Source organism: Camelus dromedarius, chromosome X, assembly GCF_036321535.1.
Source record: "Camelus dromedarius isolate mCamDro1 chromosome X, mCamDro1.pat, whole genome shotgun sequence".
Classification (NCBI taxonomy): domain Eukaryota; kingdom Metazoa; phylum Chordata; class Mammalia; order Artiodactyla; family Camelidae; genus Camelus; species Camelus dromedarius.
Genome location: NC_087472.1, coordinates 108,561,644 through 108,581,390, shown reverse-complemented (window position 1 = coordinate 108,581,390; position 19,747 = coordinate 108,561,644). Strand labels below are relative to the sequence as shown.

Here is a 19,747-nt window from a genome sequence, read left to right as displayed (position 1 = left end):
GCCCTCAGCCTCACCATCTGGAGAGACCACTGTATCCACTTCCAAGTCCTTGTTCAACACACACGTTCACTGTTACAGCTGCAGTAACGCTGTGTGTGCTGCATGGCAACGAGTTTTCTTTCTTTGCTGGTACGTGCTCAATGGGTGCGATAGGGCTGGCTGCTAGAACCCTGTGGACTTGGAGGGGGGTCCCGGTCTTTCTCAGTGAGTCACGCCACAGCCAGCATCGGGTGGTGGTGATATCTGTGCTCTGACCTGCTGGTTTCCTTAGGGTAGCATTCTAGACGGGAGATAGCCAGGCAGCCTTTTGGAGAATACCCGCAAGTTGCCCCCATAAGGTGTGTCCTGTTTATATCCCCCCCATCAGCCTGCTTCCCTGTAACCCCCCTACCCTTACTCCCTCTTTGCTCAGGTCTCAGGACCCCCAGGGGCACGTCTGAGGCATGTCTGCACTAACCACAGGTCTGTTTGTCATGCTTTTCCATGCTTCTGCCATTCTACCTAAAAAAAAAAAAATTTTTTTTTTCTCTTGTTGGGATGTTTTCCTGTTCATTTGAATGCTTCTGTTCTGTTTCCCGTTGGTAAACCACCTCAGAACATTGCTCATCCTACAGCCCGGGGAGCACAGCCAGTGTTTCGTGACAGCTGTAAGTAGAGTGTAACCCTTAAACTCTGTAAGGCGCCGTGTTGTGCGTCTGTCACTGAGATGATGTGCAACCACTGCTCTTTGGTTAAAGTAGTTAATTTTAAAAATCTGATCATCTAGGATATAAGTATGTCGGAATGAAATAGAGGCTGTGTGACCACAGATACAAACACGTTCGAGAGAGCAGAGTGCCTCTCAGTAACCAGTTAATGTTTTTCTTGGGGTTATGGTTCTGTGGAACAGCTGCGTCCGTTCAGGTGGCCCTTGCTGGGCAAGTTGCCCTCACTGAGTCTGCGAGCCAGACCTGTGTGTGCAGCTGACTGGATGTGTGCAGGGAAATGGCAGAGCTGGGGCCGCCACCTGTCATCCAAGACGGGGCAGGGGAAGCGCCAGTCACCTCCCAGGCCGTCCGGCTCTGGTGTGCTGGATTTCGGGGCCATGCGATGGTTTCCAGCAGATCCCAGGGACGGCCTTCTCTGTGGGCAGGTCCTCACACAGCTTCTTACTGCCGACTGGCTGGTCGTATTCGTGTGGTCAGTTGTACTGGAGCCTGCAGGGTCATCTCAGGTACAGAGAGAACCACCCTTGAAGGAGCTGACCCTCTGTGATTAGGGAAAATAATATATAACAAGCGGCCACCGACTGGGTGCCCTTAACAAGGGTCATTGATTTCTCACAGACCAAGCTCAAGCTGCTGGCCAGTCCAGTTCCTGGAGAGACGGGTGTCCTGGTTCGCAGACGGCTGGCCGTCTCCTCGCTGTGTCCTCACGGGGTGGAGAGCGGAGAAGGGGAGCTGTCTTGTGTGCCTTCTTACAAGGCCACTAGTCCCATTCGTGAGGGCTCCTCCCCCACGACCTCATCACCGCCCGAAGGCCCTGCTGCCTGATACCGTCATACTGGGGGTTAGGGTTGGAGGCAGGAATTCTCAGGGGATGCAGATGTTCAGTCCATAACCTGAGTGTAACTGCCTGTGACGTGGGTAGTCAGAAGGCCCGAGAGAAGACGCCTGCCTCCCTCTCTGCTCTTCTCTCCTCCCTTCTTCCTGCTACCTCCTGCGCCTCGGCTGAGACCTGCTTTGTGCCAGGCACAGAGAAGCCCAGGGACACAGGGGTAGACACACAAAAGTGGGTGCTGGCAGTCTGGCTGGGAGGGGCAATATTAAATGAAAATCATACAGGTGGATTAGTATGGTCTGGGGACAAACACGCAGAGGTGAAATCCTTGTGAGGGTTCAGAGGAAACGAGGCTTCTTTTTGTCCCCAGGCTGGGGAAAGGCTTCATGGAAAAGGTTGTGCTTGATTCGGATCTTAGGGAACAGGAGGGCAGCCTTTCTGTCCGGTGGCCAGACTCTGAAGAGTGCGAATCACAGTGGAGACACGGGACCCTCTAGTGTGTGGGGCAGAGTTGGGCCTTCAGCCAAGGTATGTGCGGGAACGGGGGTCAGTGAGGAGCGGCAGGGGGTTTGGGCCGGACCAGAGGGAACCGGGAGATCAGAGCAGGCAGTCTGGCCTTGATTTGGTGGTGGCAGGGCGGGGAGAGAGTTAAGCATGTCCGTTTTCCATGCTATCACTAAATGTGTGCGTGCCTGTAAAACTCAGTAAGTGGAGGCGAGAGAGGGGTTGGAAAAGCCCATCAGGGGTCGCCTGTCACACCGGACACCTGAACACTGCGGAACCATTGCTGCAAGGTGGCTCTGCTCTCAGGAAACTTAACTTCTGAATGTTGGACACAGATTCACCCGCTAATGTGTTGAAATGGGGGTGTTTCCCCATTATGGCTGCAGAATGGCTTGATTTGTAGAAAGACTTTTAATCCTTCACGTCTGCTGCATGCGGTTGGCTATCCTTGCAGACCAGAGTGCTGAGTAATTTACCAGGGTTTCAAGCAGTGTCTGCCACAGAGCGAGAGGGAACTTTCTGGGCCGGTGGAGTTGTATTTAGGCTTGATGGTGCTGGTAAATGCAGAGTTCTGCACGTGTATCCAAACTCATCACAAGGCACGCCTCGGATCAGTGAATTTTATGGTGTGTGAACGATACCTCGGTAAAACTTGTGGGGAGGTGCGGAGAGTAGTGGAAGTGAAACCGTTACGCAATGTGAAAACCTCCTGGATTCACAGCTGGGTTTCAAGGAACACATCCATGCATTTTTAAAAATGCACTTCAGGCTCAAAAGATGTATATGTTTAAAGGACAGGAATGAAGGTGAACCTGAATTCATACGTTGCTTGTTCCTGTGCCCTAACGTGTGTGGCTTTTGTGCTTGCTTGCTTGCTTTCCTTCTTTTTTACGTTCTTTATTTTTTAAAGTTTTTTTTTTAAATTGAAGTACAGCTTGTTACAATGTGTCAATTTCTGGTGCACAGCACAGTGTCCCAGTCATGCATATATATACATGTATTTGTTTCCATATTCTTTTTCATTAAAGGTTATTACAAGATGCTGAACACAGTTCCCTGTGCTGTACAGAAGAAACTTTTTAAAATCTATTTTTATATATAGTGGATTTTCGTCATCTATAGATCGATCATACCTGATAAAAAATGGCACAACCTAGATGCTCCTAAAACTATTACAGAGGTGAATGTCTCATCGTAAAAGAACATTTGTCACGGTGACTCAGGGCTGGTTTTTTCCTTCTTAACTGTCATAGCTTCGAATGACAGTTTGTGGCTGTCCACCTGGTGGACGGTCATGAGAGACCACTGCTCCTGCCAGCAGCTAAACAAGGGGCCCAGAAAGGTAATAAAATCATTGCTTCAAATAAAAACCTCGCAGACCCTCCTCGATGTAGATGAAGCCTCTCCTGTCCTCCCTCTCACGGCAGTCTCATCAGAGCCTACAAAGCGCTCTTCAAAACCAGCAGTTACGGATGTTTGCGTTTTGAGAAAATTAGTGCCTTCCTTGACTTCTAGAATAGGGTGGGCACATTCCAGCCCAAGCACCGAGTTCCCTGGGCCGGAGCGGAGAGGACCCTGTGGTGGAGGAGTGTGGGTTGGTCCCTTCAGGCTTCGTACCAGCGGGTGTCTCACCTGTTTTTCCAGTTTGGGAGAGACATGCCAAGCCAAGGATGGAGACTCTTTTAAGGCCCAAAGCAAGTGGGTGGGAACATGGGAGCGAGAGATTGGGGAGAGGAGGTCCCATAAAGCAGAGCTGGACCCTGCTGGGCGCCCAGCCTCCCTGGAAGCTGTTCTCCAGACACAGGCTGGTGGGCGAGAGTTACCTCACTGGTCCTACCTCCGCCCAGGCCTGGCTTTCTGCGGAGTAAGTCTGAGGAGAGCTCAGACGCGTGGGTCTGAAACCATGGCCTACTTTCCTTGAGAACGCTCCGGGCAGAACTGGAGAGGCAGGGTGAGTAGACACGACTGGCCGGGAGGACAGACTGGCTGACAAATACTTGAGTGCTGCCTGTGTATTCACCCTCATGAATCGGGTGGACATTTTCTTACTTACAAAGCTCTACAGTAACCATAAAAATAAAAACGTTGCCTTTGCTCTTCGCAGGAGCAGTCGGCCTGGGGGCTGTAATCTGCAGCATTGTTTCTTTTTACTAGCATCGGATGGAGCAGGGAAGGGGTAACTACACAAACCCTCTGATCTTTGTTACACTTTCTCTGTTCTTTTCTGCGGGTTTGGGACGCATCTGTTACCTCTCCAGACAGCCTGGTGTGCTGAATCGGACTGCTCAGAGCACTTTCCCACGGAAGCAGGTGGAGCCGTGGGGTCAAAGGTGGAGGGAACGTTCCCTTTACTGTGTCTCTTGTCTGCGGGGCGCATTGGTTTCCCGCTTCTGGTGTCTGGGCTCTGGTGGGGTCGCCCCGCGGCGACCGTGCAGCCGGGCCGCCTCTGTGTGCGCTGAGCCGACGGGTCTGAACGCCCGGCTGGAGAGATGGTGCATCTGCATGGGACGATGGGGTCACTTGTGGATCCCTGAGGACCCCCTTCTATCCTCGGGCTTCTCCAGGCAGGGAAGCCTGTCCTACCAGGTCCCCTAGTCCAACTTGCGTGGCCTGCTCCAGTGCCACCTATGGTGGGGGGCCCCACAGAATCCTGCTCCGACCAGTTTGGCCAGTTCTAAGGCAATTTCAGATCAGTACCAGGCTTGCCCACAGGCTAGGGTGTAATGTGCATTTTTATTTTATCTTATCCTATCCTATCCTATCCTATTTTATTCTATGGTTTCTTTTGTTTGTTTGTTCTTTTTTGGGAGGAGGGAGTAACTTGATTGACTTGATTGTGGTAAACCCCAGGACCCCATGCATGTTAAGCACACACACTCACCCCTGAGCTCTACCCTCCTTGCTGTAATATATTTTGAGGAAGGCAAGTAAAAGAATGCCAGGAGAAAACTCTGCTAACACATCACATGAAGATACTGTCGTTACTCCATTTGTCTGTGCCGCCGTGATTCTGTTCTCCTGAAAAGTAATTTTGCAACAGAACCTGGTCTGGAGTTTGGATTGGCAAGGGGGATTTGCCTGATTTTTTTTTTTTTTTTTTCCAAAAAGAAAATGAGAAGTGTCACATCTGGGGGCCAACCATGAGGATCCAAGCCACAGAAAAAAAAGGCCTGGAATAGATTCTCGAAACAGGTGTTCTGAAAACATAGCATTGGATCCTTGAGGGGCTGTCCCACACTGTAATCCCCAAACCTAGATGTTTTCTGTTGTTGGACACTAGCCCCTGCAGAAACCAGTGCCTGCATATGTTTGGCTTTGGATCATCTGTGAGTGAATCTCTTTTCATCTCCTCTTCTCCACATAACCACGAATGACACCGGTCTCTCTAATTCGACTTCATTCCTGTTACCATCCAAGCTCCTGCAAGCAAAAGTAAAACCCAAAGGAAACAGCAGACCTTTTTATCCATCTGTTGAAACATTGAAGAAATAACATCTCGTTTTCTAAAGTAATCGTTTTCTCCACGTGACGTTAGAATCACAGAAGGGAGAGCATGTTTGGGGGCTGGTGCAGGGGAAGGCGTCACTGGAGAGGTTGCAGTAAAGAAATGCAAAGTTCAGGGTGATTCAGGCACCTGTCCTGCCGGAAGGTGCGTCTCCGGGACACACCATCGGAGCCGAGCTTGTGAGCACAGCTCTGTCCATCATCATCTCTCGTGTCTCTCTGCCTGCATTTGGTAAGGGTTGTTTGCATGGCTGGAAACTGGGAGAGAAGGACAGAGGCCCTCCTCCTTCCCCATCTGGGAAGTCCCGTGGAGAACGGGCATCTCCCAGGAGAGGGTGGGGATGTTGTTAACCTTGGGCAACGGTGCTCTCTGAAGGGTTTCTAACATGCTTCTGTCCATTGACAAATGGGTTGCTCCGTCGATGGGTTGGTTGCCTCTGTTGGGCCCCTATGCCTCGCACCGTCTCCTTTTCCCACCTCCTTGGCTTGTATGGGGTGCTGTGCGGGAAAGAGCCTGGGCTTCTAAGTGTGTCTGTTGGGGATTCCCTGGGGGACAGGAAGGTCAGTGGAGACACCAGCGGCTTGTTCAGGAGACTTGCATTTGGAACGGTGCCAGTGTCCTGTGTCCCCCTCAGCCGCCTGGCCCTGTCCTAAGCCCCGGTGACATCGTCCTCCAGCTGCAGGCAGCCTGACTGGCCACGTCCAGTACATCCCAGCACACCAGTGTCCATGAGTGCTGACAGACAGTCAGACGCTACACAGAATCACTGTGATTCACTCCCCAACAGTGGAAGTGTGCTTTCTAAACACCTCTGACTGTGAATGTGGAACTCGAGTTGTTGGTGGAAGCGTGGCTCTGTTGGAACGCCCCTGGGCCCTCCTGCAGCTGTGTGAGATCATTTCACGTTGTGCAGACAACGCAGGCCCTGGACCCAGGCTTTGCCGCAGGCAGTCTCAGGTAGGGTTGTCGGACCACCTCGGACACATCCACCACCCTGTCCATTGCTCATCTCGACGGTGTGCTGGTTTTGTGTGAGGTCTGTGTTGTTACCTGCTAGAAGCTTGCTCTCTGTCTCCCTCTCTCTCTGTGGTTAAAGTGAGGCAATTCTGTTGCACAGAGTTCTGGACAAACTCCCCAGGGGGCTGCCACTGGGATCCCATTCCCCGCTCGGTGGCCTGTCTGTACTGAGAGGTGATGTGTGCTGGGGGGAGCGTGTGCGGGATGTTGGTGTCACGGGGACCTGCTTTCGGGTCAGCTCTACCACCCACCATGCATTTCCTGGTTAGGCGCTCACAGTGCATCCGGCTGGTCAGAAACCCCCACAGATCCTGCCTCACCAGGGCTGTGTCTGCCTCTGACTCCCATGGTGACCCAGCGCGGCCTGTGACCGCCTAGGGGTGGTGAGGAAATGAAGCTTCATGGGCACAGTTGCTTGCCTGATGGCACACAGCTAGTAAGGGGTGCTGTGCCTGGAAGTGTCTGCCTGATGAAGCCCCAGTTTGGACGTAGCCACGCACTTGACAATGGCCTCAGATGCCAGAGCATGTTGGGAACAACAGCCTCGAGTCCCAAGTGTGTCCACAAGTTAGACTTCACCATGCATCCCTTTCCGATCACTGGTTCCAGAAGTACTTAAGAAAGGAGGAGCCGGTGGTGTGTTACTTGAGTCGTCCAGAGGAGTCAGAAATTTTCCTCTCTTCTTTGGCGGAGATGATGATTAACCCATAGCATCGGTGATGGCAGAGCAGTCCAAAAATGTTTAGGTATGTTGGGAATGTTCGCACGCAAGGAAATTTTACCGAGAACCTGACTGCCTGCCTCTCTGGAAAAATGCAGCTTCCCTCCTGATGGTTCTTCACAGGGACCCAAAGCAACAGATGCATTTGTGTGTCTAACGGACTCTCAGGTGATGACGTGACCTTGTGACCTCTGCCCATAGAGGCACTCACAGCCCCGCGGTGAGAGGGGAGACCTTGGAACGGTGCTTGGAGAGAGCGATGAGCCCTGCGCTGGGGTGACCTGGAGGTGGGGAGACGGCAGGGCTGGCGGAGCTGGGGGCTGTGTGATAAGGAGCCAGCTGTGCAGAAGACGGGGAGGCGGGGAGCAGAGTGCTGGGACCCGAGAGCGAGTCTGGTGACGTCACAGGCCCATCCTGAACAGATGGAATCTGGAAATAGAGCCGCCTCCTCTCAGAGGTGCTGACTGTGGGCGCGGGCTGACTGTCTCTGTACCATGGTTAGAAATGTAGATTTGAGTAGTAGCAGTGCTCATGAGCTCTTAAGAGCATTTGATACATAACTTTTTAATTAAAAATAATTTTTTTTGGCTATTAAGTGTGGTTTATGTCCTCTTGTAGGGTATCCGTGCTACTGGGCAGCATTGAATGTGGCTTTCCCTCCACGTGTCCCCAGTCAGATTAGTTTTGTTTCCCTCTGCAGGCCTGTTTCAGACCTTCCATCTCCCTGTGTCCTTCACAGCCGCCAGTTGGATGAGGGCGGTGTGGCGCTGGGCTCCGGAAAGAGCCCGCCGTGCCCCCTGCTTGGGAGCTGCCCTCCCCTTGGTACTGTGTCGCAAGCATGTTCTGCACGAGAATGAACAACCTCACCTGCATATCATTTGCTGGCTTTCTGAAATTCAGCTGCCATTTCAATCTCTTGGTACGGCTGACTCCTTGCTTCAGGGTCCACACAGGTCTGTGTGCAGGGAGACACTTAAGTGCTTAATCACTGGCAAAGTCCTTAAGGCACCATGTTTTCTTGAGCTTTGTCTCTGGATCTTGCTATCACCGTTGACTTTTTCCTTGAAAATACCCCAAAAAGGGGGGAATGTATGTACATAAACAGACACACGTACACAGCAGACACATGCAACATACATGATACAGACACGAAGACACACGTTATCTACAGAGTAGTCGCTTGGAACCTATTTGAAACCCAGATTGTACTGTGACCCCTGCAGAACCCTAAATTCCCATCTTCCGTCCTTTTTCTTCGTGACCCTGATTTCCTGAATGCTTACCAGCTGGGGCATTAAAAACCAATTAGTGGTTTTATGGCTTTGACTTTGCAAGTTTAGTGAGAGGCCAAGAAAAGATCAGGGTATGGGACAGACTTGGGCCAGAAATTGCCAGGCTAATGAAACTCTAAAGTTCAACGTGGGGTGGGCCACAGGGACTGCTCTTCTAGAATGAGAAGTGACAGGGCAGCACACGCTACCGAGGCTCCCCCGCACCCCCCCCCCCCGCCTCCGCCGAGAGCGCCCACAGGTCATGCAGAGGCTACCCCGCTGGGAAGATGGGAAGGAGCCTGTGGGGCCTGCGGATGAGAGAAGCCAGGCTCCCACCCTGTGCGCAGGGCTTTTGCTCTGAGTCTTGGCCGACCTCTCAGGGGGACTTTGCCTCCCATAGGTGTGTTCTCTACCCTTTCTGGGTGGATGTCAGCACATCCTAAGCCACTTCGGAAATACAGCTCTTTTTAAATTTCACATATTAAATGTGAAGCCAGATGGCCAAAGGCACTTAGCTTTTTAGCAATAAACTGTAGCTGATGTAATCCTCCGTTTCAGTGAGGTGGTGGGTATTTATTAAATAATAGATACTAGGTACTCGCATGTCATCTGCTGATGCTAGATTCTGAGAGGTTTAGTAAGAGAGTAAAACGTTCAAGTGTACCTCAACTCTTTGAAATGAAATATTGGGGAGGCATTCGTCAATTGCCATGAATTAGGTTTCACCATCTTAAGAGGCACAGCGGCTTAAATGGAAGGGGAGGCCCGAGGCTCACTTCTGCACGCAGGCCACATGACGTAGTGCATGACCGGACATCTGAGCCGGGAGTCACGCTTCTGCGACTGAGCTGTCTGCTGTTTGCATCTGAATGCCATTCTGTGTTTTGTAACCTGCCAGCTGCTTGACTGTGTATTGTTCTCTAAACCATTGATTGCATTGTTCAATTTATTTTGATAACTTCTAGTCTTAGTGTGTACCTAATACATTTTTTTTTGAAAAAACTAACTCCTTGTAGCTGGGTGAATAGTTTCTTAATTTGGAAGCAGAGAAGAAACCGGCCAGCCCCTGTTTGGGATTCCCTGGGGACTGTCACTCTTCCAGACGCTGAGCCCTTCCAGCTGCTGGCTTTGGCCCAGGGTCCACTGTGTCTGTGTTCCCGGCAGCTGGCAGACAGGGGCCAGGGGGGCAGTTTGATGTGGTCTGAGTTCTGCTCCAGGGCAGCCATCAAACCTGGAAGGGACCTTTGTCCTGAGGACATAGCAAAAGAGATGTGCATAGGGGACTTGACTCTGAGTGCAGCTGCCTGGATGGGGTTGGGACCTCTGTACCAGCCAGGCCTAGAATCACGTCCCAAGAGGCAGGTGCACCTCCCAGGTCCCAAGGTCGCTGGTTGTGTGTGTGTGTGTGTGCGCGGGGGGGGGGGGGGGGGTCTTCTCTCCGGCTGGCTACGGGACATCTCTTGTTGGCACGTGTGCTACACCTACTGGTTCTCTGACTACACCTACTGGTTCCTCCTGTTAGAGTCTCCTTTTAACTACTCCAAGGCTGTCTCCTCAATGGAAAACAGTCCTTCCCTTCAATGGAGGGGTCAACTGGAGGATCATTTTATTAGTCAGGTTGGAAGAATGTGTGTCAGCAAAAGCAACAAAGGCATGGCCGGCTGATGGGTTGCGAGTTTGACAGTAATTGTAATACCCGCTAGCTTTAGCTACAGCGTAGACAGACATGCTTGTGAAGCATGTCTGCATGTGTTTTGTAGGGGTGTGTGTGTGTACGTACGCATATAAATACACATCACGGAAAGGTAGAAATGGATATGGAAATGGATAGGGGTGTGGGAAGGTCAGTGACTCACAGCAGCTTGCAAAGAAAGTCTTTGTTCTTCTTGTTTTTAATAATACACTACTCATTTTAAAGGTTTTATTAATTTATTTGCTGCCTGTCTTGGAAATTTCAATCCCTTTGTCTATGGCAATTTCCCGAAATAAGCCACATGAAAATGTTGCAATGTCAAATAAATCCTTATGAATATCACAGTGTGAAGATTTCCATACACATTGTTTTTACATGTTTGTATAAAATACACGTTGCCCCAAATGGCAGCTTGTGCATACATGCATGTTTGTCTGTAACATGTGTACGTGTGTTTTTTACCTCCTCCTTTCCTGTGCTGTGTGTGACGCGCTAGGGTCCCGCCTGATTTCCAGGGCAACGTTTGGATGTGATGCCTTGCGGTAGGAATTGCAGTGGGGGCAGATGTGGGGAAACGAGTGTGGGTTTAATTCCTTAAAATGCGTGCAGGAGGTTAAGGAGGTCTGGGTCCAGTCCCGTCTGGGGCGGAGATGTTAACTGGAGCCATCGGTTCATTCTCGTTCCTTCCTCCTGCAGACGAGCGGATGCCCGGTGTGCAGAGGACAGTCCAGGAGCACCGCGGGGCCCGCGGAAGCCGTCCCCGGACTCTGAGCCACCTCGTGCCCGGGAAGCCCCTGAGGGGCCCTGGGAGGGCCGCGGCCGAGCGGGGACCCTACCTCGCGACTACAGATACTCGGAGGACCCCGCGCGGGGGCAGGACCCCCGGCCCCAGAGCGCCGCCCCGCTGGCCAGGAGGCCCGCCCCGCAGCGGCCGCCGCCGCCGCCGCCGCCCAAGCGCGAGCCCAGGCCCTTCCTTGCGGCCGCCCCCGGCAGGCCCGTCCCCCGGGCGGCCCCGGAGCTGGGCCCCGACCGCCCGGCGCCGTCCCGCAGCCCCTGCGCCGCGGCCGGGAAGCCGGGCCGGGAGCCGCGCGCCCCCGCCGAGCCGGGCCGGCAGCATGTAGACGAGCGCGCAGCCTGCCCGAGGCGCGCGCCGCTCGCTTCCCGCTTCCAGCCCCCGCACGCGGCGGCCATGGAGACCTCGCGCTCCCCGTCGCCTCAGTTCGCGCCCCAGAAGCTGACGGACAGACCCCCCCTGCTCATCCAGGACGAGAACGCCACCAGGTACCGTCTCGGGCCGGCGGCCGGACGCCTTCTCCCCCTTCGCCGCTCCCTTCCTACTGTGGGGGTGGGGGTGGGGGGGAGGTCTCCTTGCCTCTTCCCTGGATGGTGTAGGATCACCGCCTTGCCTCCGGGGACTACCGTGGAGGGGCGCCCACAGCTGTAGTTGGATCTTTAACTTGTTGGAGGCTTTCCTGCCCCACAGCGGGAGGTGAAGGAGGCAGTAGACTGTCCCCAGTCCCCTTCATCCAAGTCCAACACACTGATGTCTGCGTGACCTGTGGGCACCATCTGCACTCTGGGGCCACCTTTCCCCGATGGTCAGTTGGTCCTTCTGTTTGCAATCAGAATCAAGTTTAACCTGAGCGTGAGACCTTCAAGCAAAACTGGTGTTTCTCATAATGTGCAGTATTTCCACACTCCTTTTTTATAGATGTTTTTATGTGGAAAGGCTGAGCTGGCATATACCTTAATGCAGAAGAAAAGTGGATCACATTCCATGGTGCTGTGGTCAGGTTCCGGCATGGAAGTGTCTGTGGTACCTGCTGAGATGTTGGTAGATGTCATCAGGCAGGGACCAGTAGTCAGGAGTGCTGACCGTTCACCTCTCGCCTCCTCCCTGGGTGCCCCTGCAGAGCTGAGGAATGGAATAAGGGGAGAATTTCCTTCTCATTCTTGAGAACACTGGTTCTCAATCGGGGGGAGGGCGATTCTGGCCCCCAGGGGACACTCGGAAGTGTCTGCAGTGTTAACAGCTGTCGCAGCTGGTGGGGGTGGGGGTGGGGATGGCTCCTTTGTTCCTGTCATCTCGTGGGTAGAGGCCAGGTCACCACGCAGCATCCTCCAGTGCACAGGACCACCCCCTGCAGGGAAGTATGTGGCCCTGCATCTCAGGACTGTCCAGTACAGTGGCCATACGAGTGGAAGTTAATGAACATTGAATAAAACCCGTTCCCCCGTTGTGTCCCATGGGGCTGGTGGTGCCGCACTGGGCAGCGCGGCTGCCAGCTGTTTCCATCCCCACGGAGAGTCCTGTTGGGCCGCCCTCCTCTAGACTTGTGAATTTTTTTTTTTTTTTGGACTTAAGATAACTCAGTGGAGAGGAGATGTTACTGGTACCATCCCATGTCTCCAAGTGTGGCATCAAAACCGCAGCTTCATCTGCTCTGTGTTATTCAGAATGCAGGTGTCACCTTGGGGTCCTTTTAGTTGGTAACATTGTTAAGCTCTGAACAGAAGGAGAGGCTATAAAGTGGTCTGTGTGTGTGTGTGTGTGGAGAGGTTGTGACACCATTGCAGCCAAGCCGCCTTGGGTCCCTCGGTTTTCGGGAGCTGGTCTGGGTGCAGTGAGCTCCGCTGAGAAATGGCCACTTGCTTGCAAGGTGCTGATGCCGTCTGTTAACTGGAGGAGGTGGGTAGTGTTTTTTGCTTTCTCCTGCCCAAAGTGAGTGTGGATATTCTCATGGTGTTTTTTCTCTGAGTTTGAGGTGGATTTCACCAGGCAGCTGTTATACCTGTGGCAGCACTGAGTGGTGGCGTCTTCAGGCATCCACACGATTTCGTGGCCCTGTCAAGTATGTTTGGGACAATAGATGTTATCTTTAACCAGTGTCCCTCCCTGCACAAGCCCTTGTAGAGAGCCTGAATTGTGGTCAGCGTCCAGACCTAACTCCACATGTGTCCTCTTGGGAGCATAGTCAGGCAGATGGTGGCCACGCCACCCTCGAAGTTGCTGCCAAGGAAGTCACTCGTAATGTACGGAATGAAATGTCCCCATCCCTAGAGGGTGTTAGCAGTTCCTGGTGGCCTGAGCGAGTGGACTCCCACCTCATCTCCCTCCCGGTCCCATCTCTTTCTCCTTCTCATTCCCCTGTTGGGGCACCAGCCAGGGTGCAGAGCAGCTGCCTGAGTCGGTGCACCGCACCTTCCCGAATTCAGCAGGTGGCCTCTGAGCATCTCCTAGCTGCCCGGCCCCAGCAGGGATGCGGACGAGGAAGCAAGTGCAGCATTGTAGCTGCAGGGAATTTCACAGTAGTCATTCACTCCCAGCAAAAGTGCACCAATCCTGTCCCCAAACCAGGAAGCTTACTTGTAAATCTTTCAAAATTTTAAGGTTTTTGTTTTTACTACCAAATGGAGATGGTGCACAGCAGTATGTGTCAGAGTTAGGGATTTGATTGCTCCCAGAGCGTTCCCAGGAGTTTTCCTGAAGCCCGTTTCTGGGTTTAGGAGGCGAGGAGAGCTGCTTCGGGGCGTTTGGGCAGTGTTACCGTCACCTCGGGCGTCTTTGTTTAAGAACCTCCTGAGTGGGCAGTGTACTTTCTTGGACCCAGAATGGCACGCAGGCTGAGGGCTCCCTTGTGACTGGGTGTGTGAGTGGAGCCGGCTGCACTGTTTGCTGTTGGGGGCTGGGCCTCTGTGGGCAGCGGGCAGCTCACCTGGACGGAGTCACTGCTGCAGAGGAGCCGCTGCCTGGAGAGGTGGACGGGGCCGGCACCCCTACGTCCTCCGTCCCTTCTGGTCCTGCCTCTGCGGTAGGAACCGCGGAGATCTGCTTGCGGTAAGGTCTTGTCTGCTGTGTTTTGTCCTGATTTTGGAGAACTTCATCAGACTTTCTGAATGAGAAAGTCTGGACAGGTTTCAAGAGAGAGAGTGTGTGCTTACAGATGCTCAGAAAGAGATGCTTTGTTGGGAAGTCTAGGGCAGCCTGCGGAGGGGTTGTTTTGGTTGTTTTGTTTTCTCCTGATACGCCTTCCTTTGCTGGAAATCAAGTTTCTCCATGAATTGGGGGGATGTGGAGGGTGCAAATACAGGCTGACTTTAAAAGCCACTCACTGGTGATCAGGGCTTCTAAGCGCGGAATGAAAGGAATGGAATGGAGAGGGCTTCTTGTTTGTGTGTTCTTGCTTGGATGAGATGCCAGAATTTTCCTTCTGACGTTTCACATATGTCAGTGGTACTCTCTGCAGAGTTACAGCCTTTTAAAATTTATCCACCAGGAAGGCGTAACGGGCTATATATGATTAAACCTAGATAAACGCATCTGCTCTCACTGGTTTCTACTGGAGGGGAGAAGGAAATACAGGATTATTTCATTTTAGCCTGCATGTCACACACTTCTGAACAAGGGAAGAACCATCCTGTGTTCCCTGCCACCACTTAGAGAGGGAGAAACAGCCTTTCCGGTTGAGCACCCTCACATCACTCCTGCTGCATAAAGTTAACGTCCATCAGGGGGTCATTGTAGAAATGGTCTCAGGCTGAGTTAGAAACAAGTTGGGAGTTTGTGGTTGTTCGATTTCGGCTGGTTTTTTCCTTCCCTTCCAACCACCAGCAGAGGGCGCTCTTTCTCCAGTCTGTCCTTTAAAAATACCCGAGACAGATTTTCATCCTGGTGGCCCTGGTCCACGGGGTCCCGGACCAAGCCCTGTGCCTCCACCAGGCCGTTTCTTTCCATTTTCCTTCTCTGATCTCTGGGTGCTCCAGGTGTCCCTGACGCTCCTTTCACCCAAAAACTCGTTTTAAAAAGGGAGTCTGTGTTTTTCACAAGTCACTTGAGGAAAACACACAAGTCGTGTGTCCTATGTTTGCTGCTGGATCCCGGTCTCACAGGCATGAGATCCATGCGAAGGGCCCCGAAGTGCAGGGCCAGTGGCAGGCAGTGGGGCAAGCCTCTGAGGACACTTCCTGTTGGGCCGGGGGCTCAGTGTCCACTCAGATCACAGCCACCCCACGGGAGTCCTCGGCCACCTGGAGAACCACGTGGGCACTCGGCTTTGCGAGACGCTGGCCAAGGTACTGATGAGGTTCTGTGAAATAGGCCTGTCCACCGCAGGGTTTCTTAACAAGAACATGTCACTGAGTGGGCTTGTTAACACCGGCTCTGCCGCTGACCTAAGAGCAGGAGAACGTGAGCCCGCCCTCCTGTGTGCCGGTCAGCCCCTGGATGCACCTTCTGGCCCCTGTAGGTGTGCGGGTGCCTCTTTGGAAACAGAAGGGCACCTGGACACCCACGAGGGTCAGCAGACTGAGGTGGGGCAGCAGGCACTCTGGACCTCGTCCCCCGTCCCGGATGTGTGACCGGAGGCTCCCTTTGCTGGGGTGGCTCCCCGTGGCCTGCATGGGGACCAGCCAGTCGCTCTGGCGATTTCTCACTCAGGCTGTGCCCGGGTGCAGAGCGTCCTCAGCTGACGGCCCTTCTCCTTGCAGAATCGAGCGGGTGATGGACAACAACACCACGGTGAAGATGGTGCCCGTCAAGATCGTGCACTCGGAGAGCCAGCCCGAGAAGGAGAGCCGCCAGGGCCTGGCCCGCGCCCCGGAGCCGCCCGCGCTGCCCAGTGGGCTGGAGCGCGACCAGATCAAGACGCTGAGCACGTCGGAGCAGTCTTACTCACGCTTCTGCCTGTACAGCCGCCAGGGCGCCAAGCCCCCGGCGCCCGGTGCCCCGGAGCCCCCTGCCAAGGACAGCCGGGCCTCCCCGCCGGCTCTGGGCTACGTGAAGGCCAAAGAGAGGACTGCCGAGGACCTCAAGTCGGAGGAGCTGGCCCGCGAGATCGCGGGCAAGGATAGGTCCCTGGCCGAGATCCTGGACCCCAGCGTGAAGATCAAGACCACCATGGACCTGATGGAAGGCATCTTCCCCAAGGACGAGCACCTCTTGGAGGAAGCCCAGCAGCGGAGGAAGCTGCTCCCCAAAATCCCGTCTCCCAGAAGCACGGAGGAGAAGTGAGTACACGCTGTCCCTGGTCCTGCCTTGCGCTGGGCGTGTTCTGCCCCACGCCCCCTGGGTTACGAGGACCAGGGGCATGTCTGTCTATTGGTTGTCGTGATTGCTCTCTGGGGACAGGGTTCCGTGAGGACTGCCTGGTGCTTAGCCATTCCTGGCTCCTCTGTGACCCTCCCGAAAGGGAGGCTAAGGTGCGAAAGGCCCCGCTCTTCAGCACCTGGCAGAGGTGTGAAAATGCTGCAGCTGGAGGCCAGCACGTTCGGGTGATGCCCTCAGGGCTCCTCTCTTGGGCAGTGGTTCTCAGCCGGAAGCGTGCTCCCCCCAGGGGCTGTCGGCAACGTCCGGGTACAATTCTGGTTGTCACGACTGGGAGAGGGGCTCCTGGCATCTGTCTGGGTGGGGACCAGGGGTGCGACTCGCCGTCCCACGGTGCTCAGGATGGCCCCCCAACAGAGAACGGTGCAGCCCCGCATGTCACCAGTGCTGCGGTTAAGGAGCCCGTCCCAGGAGGAGTGAAAGTTCAGGCTCCTGAGTGTCTGTTTATGAAAGAGGCTCTTGTTGTTGTTGGTTCAGCTGAGGGGAAGACCTGGCTTTAAGTGGTTCGGCAGCGAGCACTTTCCAGCCTCTGTCACTGAGTCGTGTGCCCGCAGAGGTGTGCCTGGTCACATCTCCTGTGGACGTACACGGTCTCCAGAAGCATCACTGGTTGACAGTGGGCCAGAGGCCCAGTGAAACACAGCAGCAGAGGAGAAATGGGCCTGGCTGGGCCACCGCAGGGGGCGGCGCATGTGGCTGCGGGTACAAAGGTGCACGTTGAACTTGGCGCCCGTGGCCCCGCTCACAGATAGCGGCTCATGACTCCCTGTAGACCTCAGGTTCCTGGTGAAAACCCTCCCTCCCAGGCGGGGCCCTGGAGAACCCATTCGGCCGGGTGTTTAGTTCTGACGTGCTCACCTACTCTTCCCCGCTTTGCTGCCTTCTCCCCCTGGCTGGCGTCCTGCCGTTAGAGCACCAGCCAGGTCTCGGGGCTGGGGTGCCTCCATGGTCACGATCAGGGCTGACTGACGTTCTCGTGGTTTTTGACCCAGGAAGGAGGAGCCGAGTGTGCCGGCGGCCGTGTCCCTGGCCACCAGTTCCGCCTACTACAGCACATCCGCCCCCAAGGCAGAGCTGCTGATTAAGATGAAGGGCCTGCAGGAGCAGCAGGAGCCCGAAGAGGAGTCAGGCAGCGGCTTGGACCACGACCTGTCCGTGAAGAAGGTAAGGAAGGTGGAATTTGAAACGAGAGTGCGCTGGCTCCCAGGCGGGCGGGCAGGGGGGCAGCACCGGCTCCACCCCCAGCCTGGGCCCTGCGCCGCGGGGCGGGCGGCCTCTGTGTTGGGCTTGTATGCAGGATGCTGATGTCTGGGCCTGCACATCCAGTGCTTTGTGGGTGAGTCTTCTTTTTTTTTTTTTTTTTTTTTTTCCCCTCTCATGTTGCTTTTTTTTTTTTTTTTTTTTTAATTGAGTTATAGTCATTTTACAATGTGGTGTCCAATTCCGGAGTAGAGCACAATTTTTTAGTTATACATGAACATACATGTATTCATTTTCACATTTTTTTTCTCTGTGACCTACCACAAGATCTTGTATATATTTCCTTGTGCTATACAGTATAATCTCGTTTATCTATTTTACATTTTGAAATCCCACTCTGTCCCTTCCCATCCCACGTCCCCTTGGCAACCACAAGTTTGTATTCTATGTCTGTGAGTCTGTTTCTGTTTTGTATTTATGTTCTTTTTTTTTTTTTTTTAAGATTCCACACATGAGCGATCTCATATGGTATTTTTCTTTCTCTTTCTGGCTTACTTCACTTAGAATGACGTTCTCCAGGAACATCCATGTTGCTGCAAATGGCGTTATGTTGTCCATTTTTATGGCTGGATAGTATTCCATTGTATAAATATACCACCACTTCTTTATCCAGTCATCTGTCGATGGACATTTACGCTGTTTCCATGTCTTGGCTATTGTAAATAGTGCTGCTATGAACATTGAGGTGCAGGTGTCTTTTTGAAGTAGAGTTCCTTCTGGATATATGCCCAGGAGTGGGATTCCTGGGTCATATGTTAAGTCTACTCCTAGTCTTTTGAGGACTCTCCGTACTGTTTTCCACAGTGGCTGCACCAAACTGCATTCTGTGGGTGAAGCTTCTGTTCTAAGATTGGGCCTCTCCACCAGGGTCTCTGTGCTGTCTCTTTGCAATGAGATCCAATGTCAGATTCGTTAAGTGGGCACCGTTCTCTTTCATTTTAAGATCAGCTGATACGTCCCTTCTACCACCCCTGAAACCCTTAACTGTGTGACTTTCAGCAAGGCACATGTCCTCTTTGAATATCAAATACCTGTAATGAGATGATCTTAAATCCTACCGTGGATTGTCAAGTTCTTTGTCAACCAAAAACATCATTTGTTCAACTCCAAAAACTCGTCCAGGGACTTGGGCAAATGGCAGTAGACAAAACAGAACAGAGCCCCTCCTTCCCTGAAGGTGCTGATGTGCTTACAGAGGAGGTGGACAGCCAGCACAAAAACCGACATACAGCACAGGGACCGTGGGCCAATCCCGGCCCCCCACCTACTTTTGTGAGTAAAGTTTTATTGTAACACAGCCACGTTCATTCGATTACACACGGTCTCTGACTTGTGCACCACAGCAGTAGTGTTGCGTAGTCGCGGCAGTGACTGTAAAATGGCCTGTCAAGTCTACAATACTCACTGTCCGGCCCTGTACAGAAAAAGTTTGCCAGCCTTTGATGTAATAGGTCGGGCAGTGAGGAATTTAAATCAGAGTGAAAGAGTAAAGAGAGGTGGAGTATGGTTACAGAGAAGGCTCTGATGAGCTGATGATGGAACAGAGGCCTGGAGTTGGGGATGTCTGGTTGTGCCCAGGGATGAGGGGGACAGCAAGTGCAAAGGCCCCGGGGTAGGAGCTTCACGGCATGTTGGAGAAGCAGCAGAGGCCAGTGGCAGGACCTCTGTGGACAAGGAAGAGGGAAGATTGGAAATGCGGTCAGGATGAAATAGTGTGGAGCCATGAGGTCACGGTAGGGACAGTGATTGCTGTCAGTGCCAGTGTGTCATTACTCCCGGAGGAACTTTAAATCTTCATGGCATGTCAGCAGGCCAGACCTGTGACATCCAGGTGTGATTACCTGTTTTTTTACCAGAAGGACTTGGCATAAAGGGACAACAAAATTGCTAAAGAAAGTGATTTTCGGATGATGGCATGTGCTGTTTATACCAGGGCTCTGAGGGTGCCTGCACACAGTCAGTACCAGAAAGCCAAAAGGAGGGAACCAGCATTTTGTGAAGACTTTCTGTGTGCTTAGCACTTTAGAAAAGGGTTTGGACAAGACTTTTGTAAAGGATTCTGTTGAAAGTTTCCTTCAGTGTCAGAGGTGGTTAAAAAAGATGCCATTCGTTGGCTTCAAATATGATAGACAGA

At 53.1% G+C, this 19,747-nt stretch overlaps 1 protein-coding gene across 1 annotated transcript in view; it reads left to right on the top strand.

Moving 5' to 3' along the window:
- Window positions 1-19,747, top strand: part of SHROOM2 (shroom family member 2) — a 113,680-nt gene that overhangs the window by 84,966 nt on the left and 8,967 nt on the right. Inside the window, exons 6-8 of the mRNA XM_031446655.2 lie at window positions 10,947-11,531; window positions 15,738-16,256; window positions 17,346-17,517. Coding sequence (XP_031302515.2) covers window positions 10,947-11,531; window positions 15,738-16,256; window positions 17,346-17,517 — 1,276 coding nt within the window. The remainder of the gene's footprint in view (window positions 1-10,946; window positions 11,532-15,737; window positions 16,257-17,345; window positions 17,518-19,747) is intronic.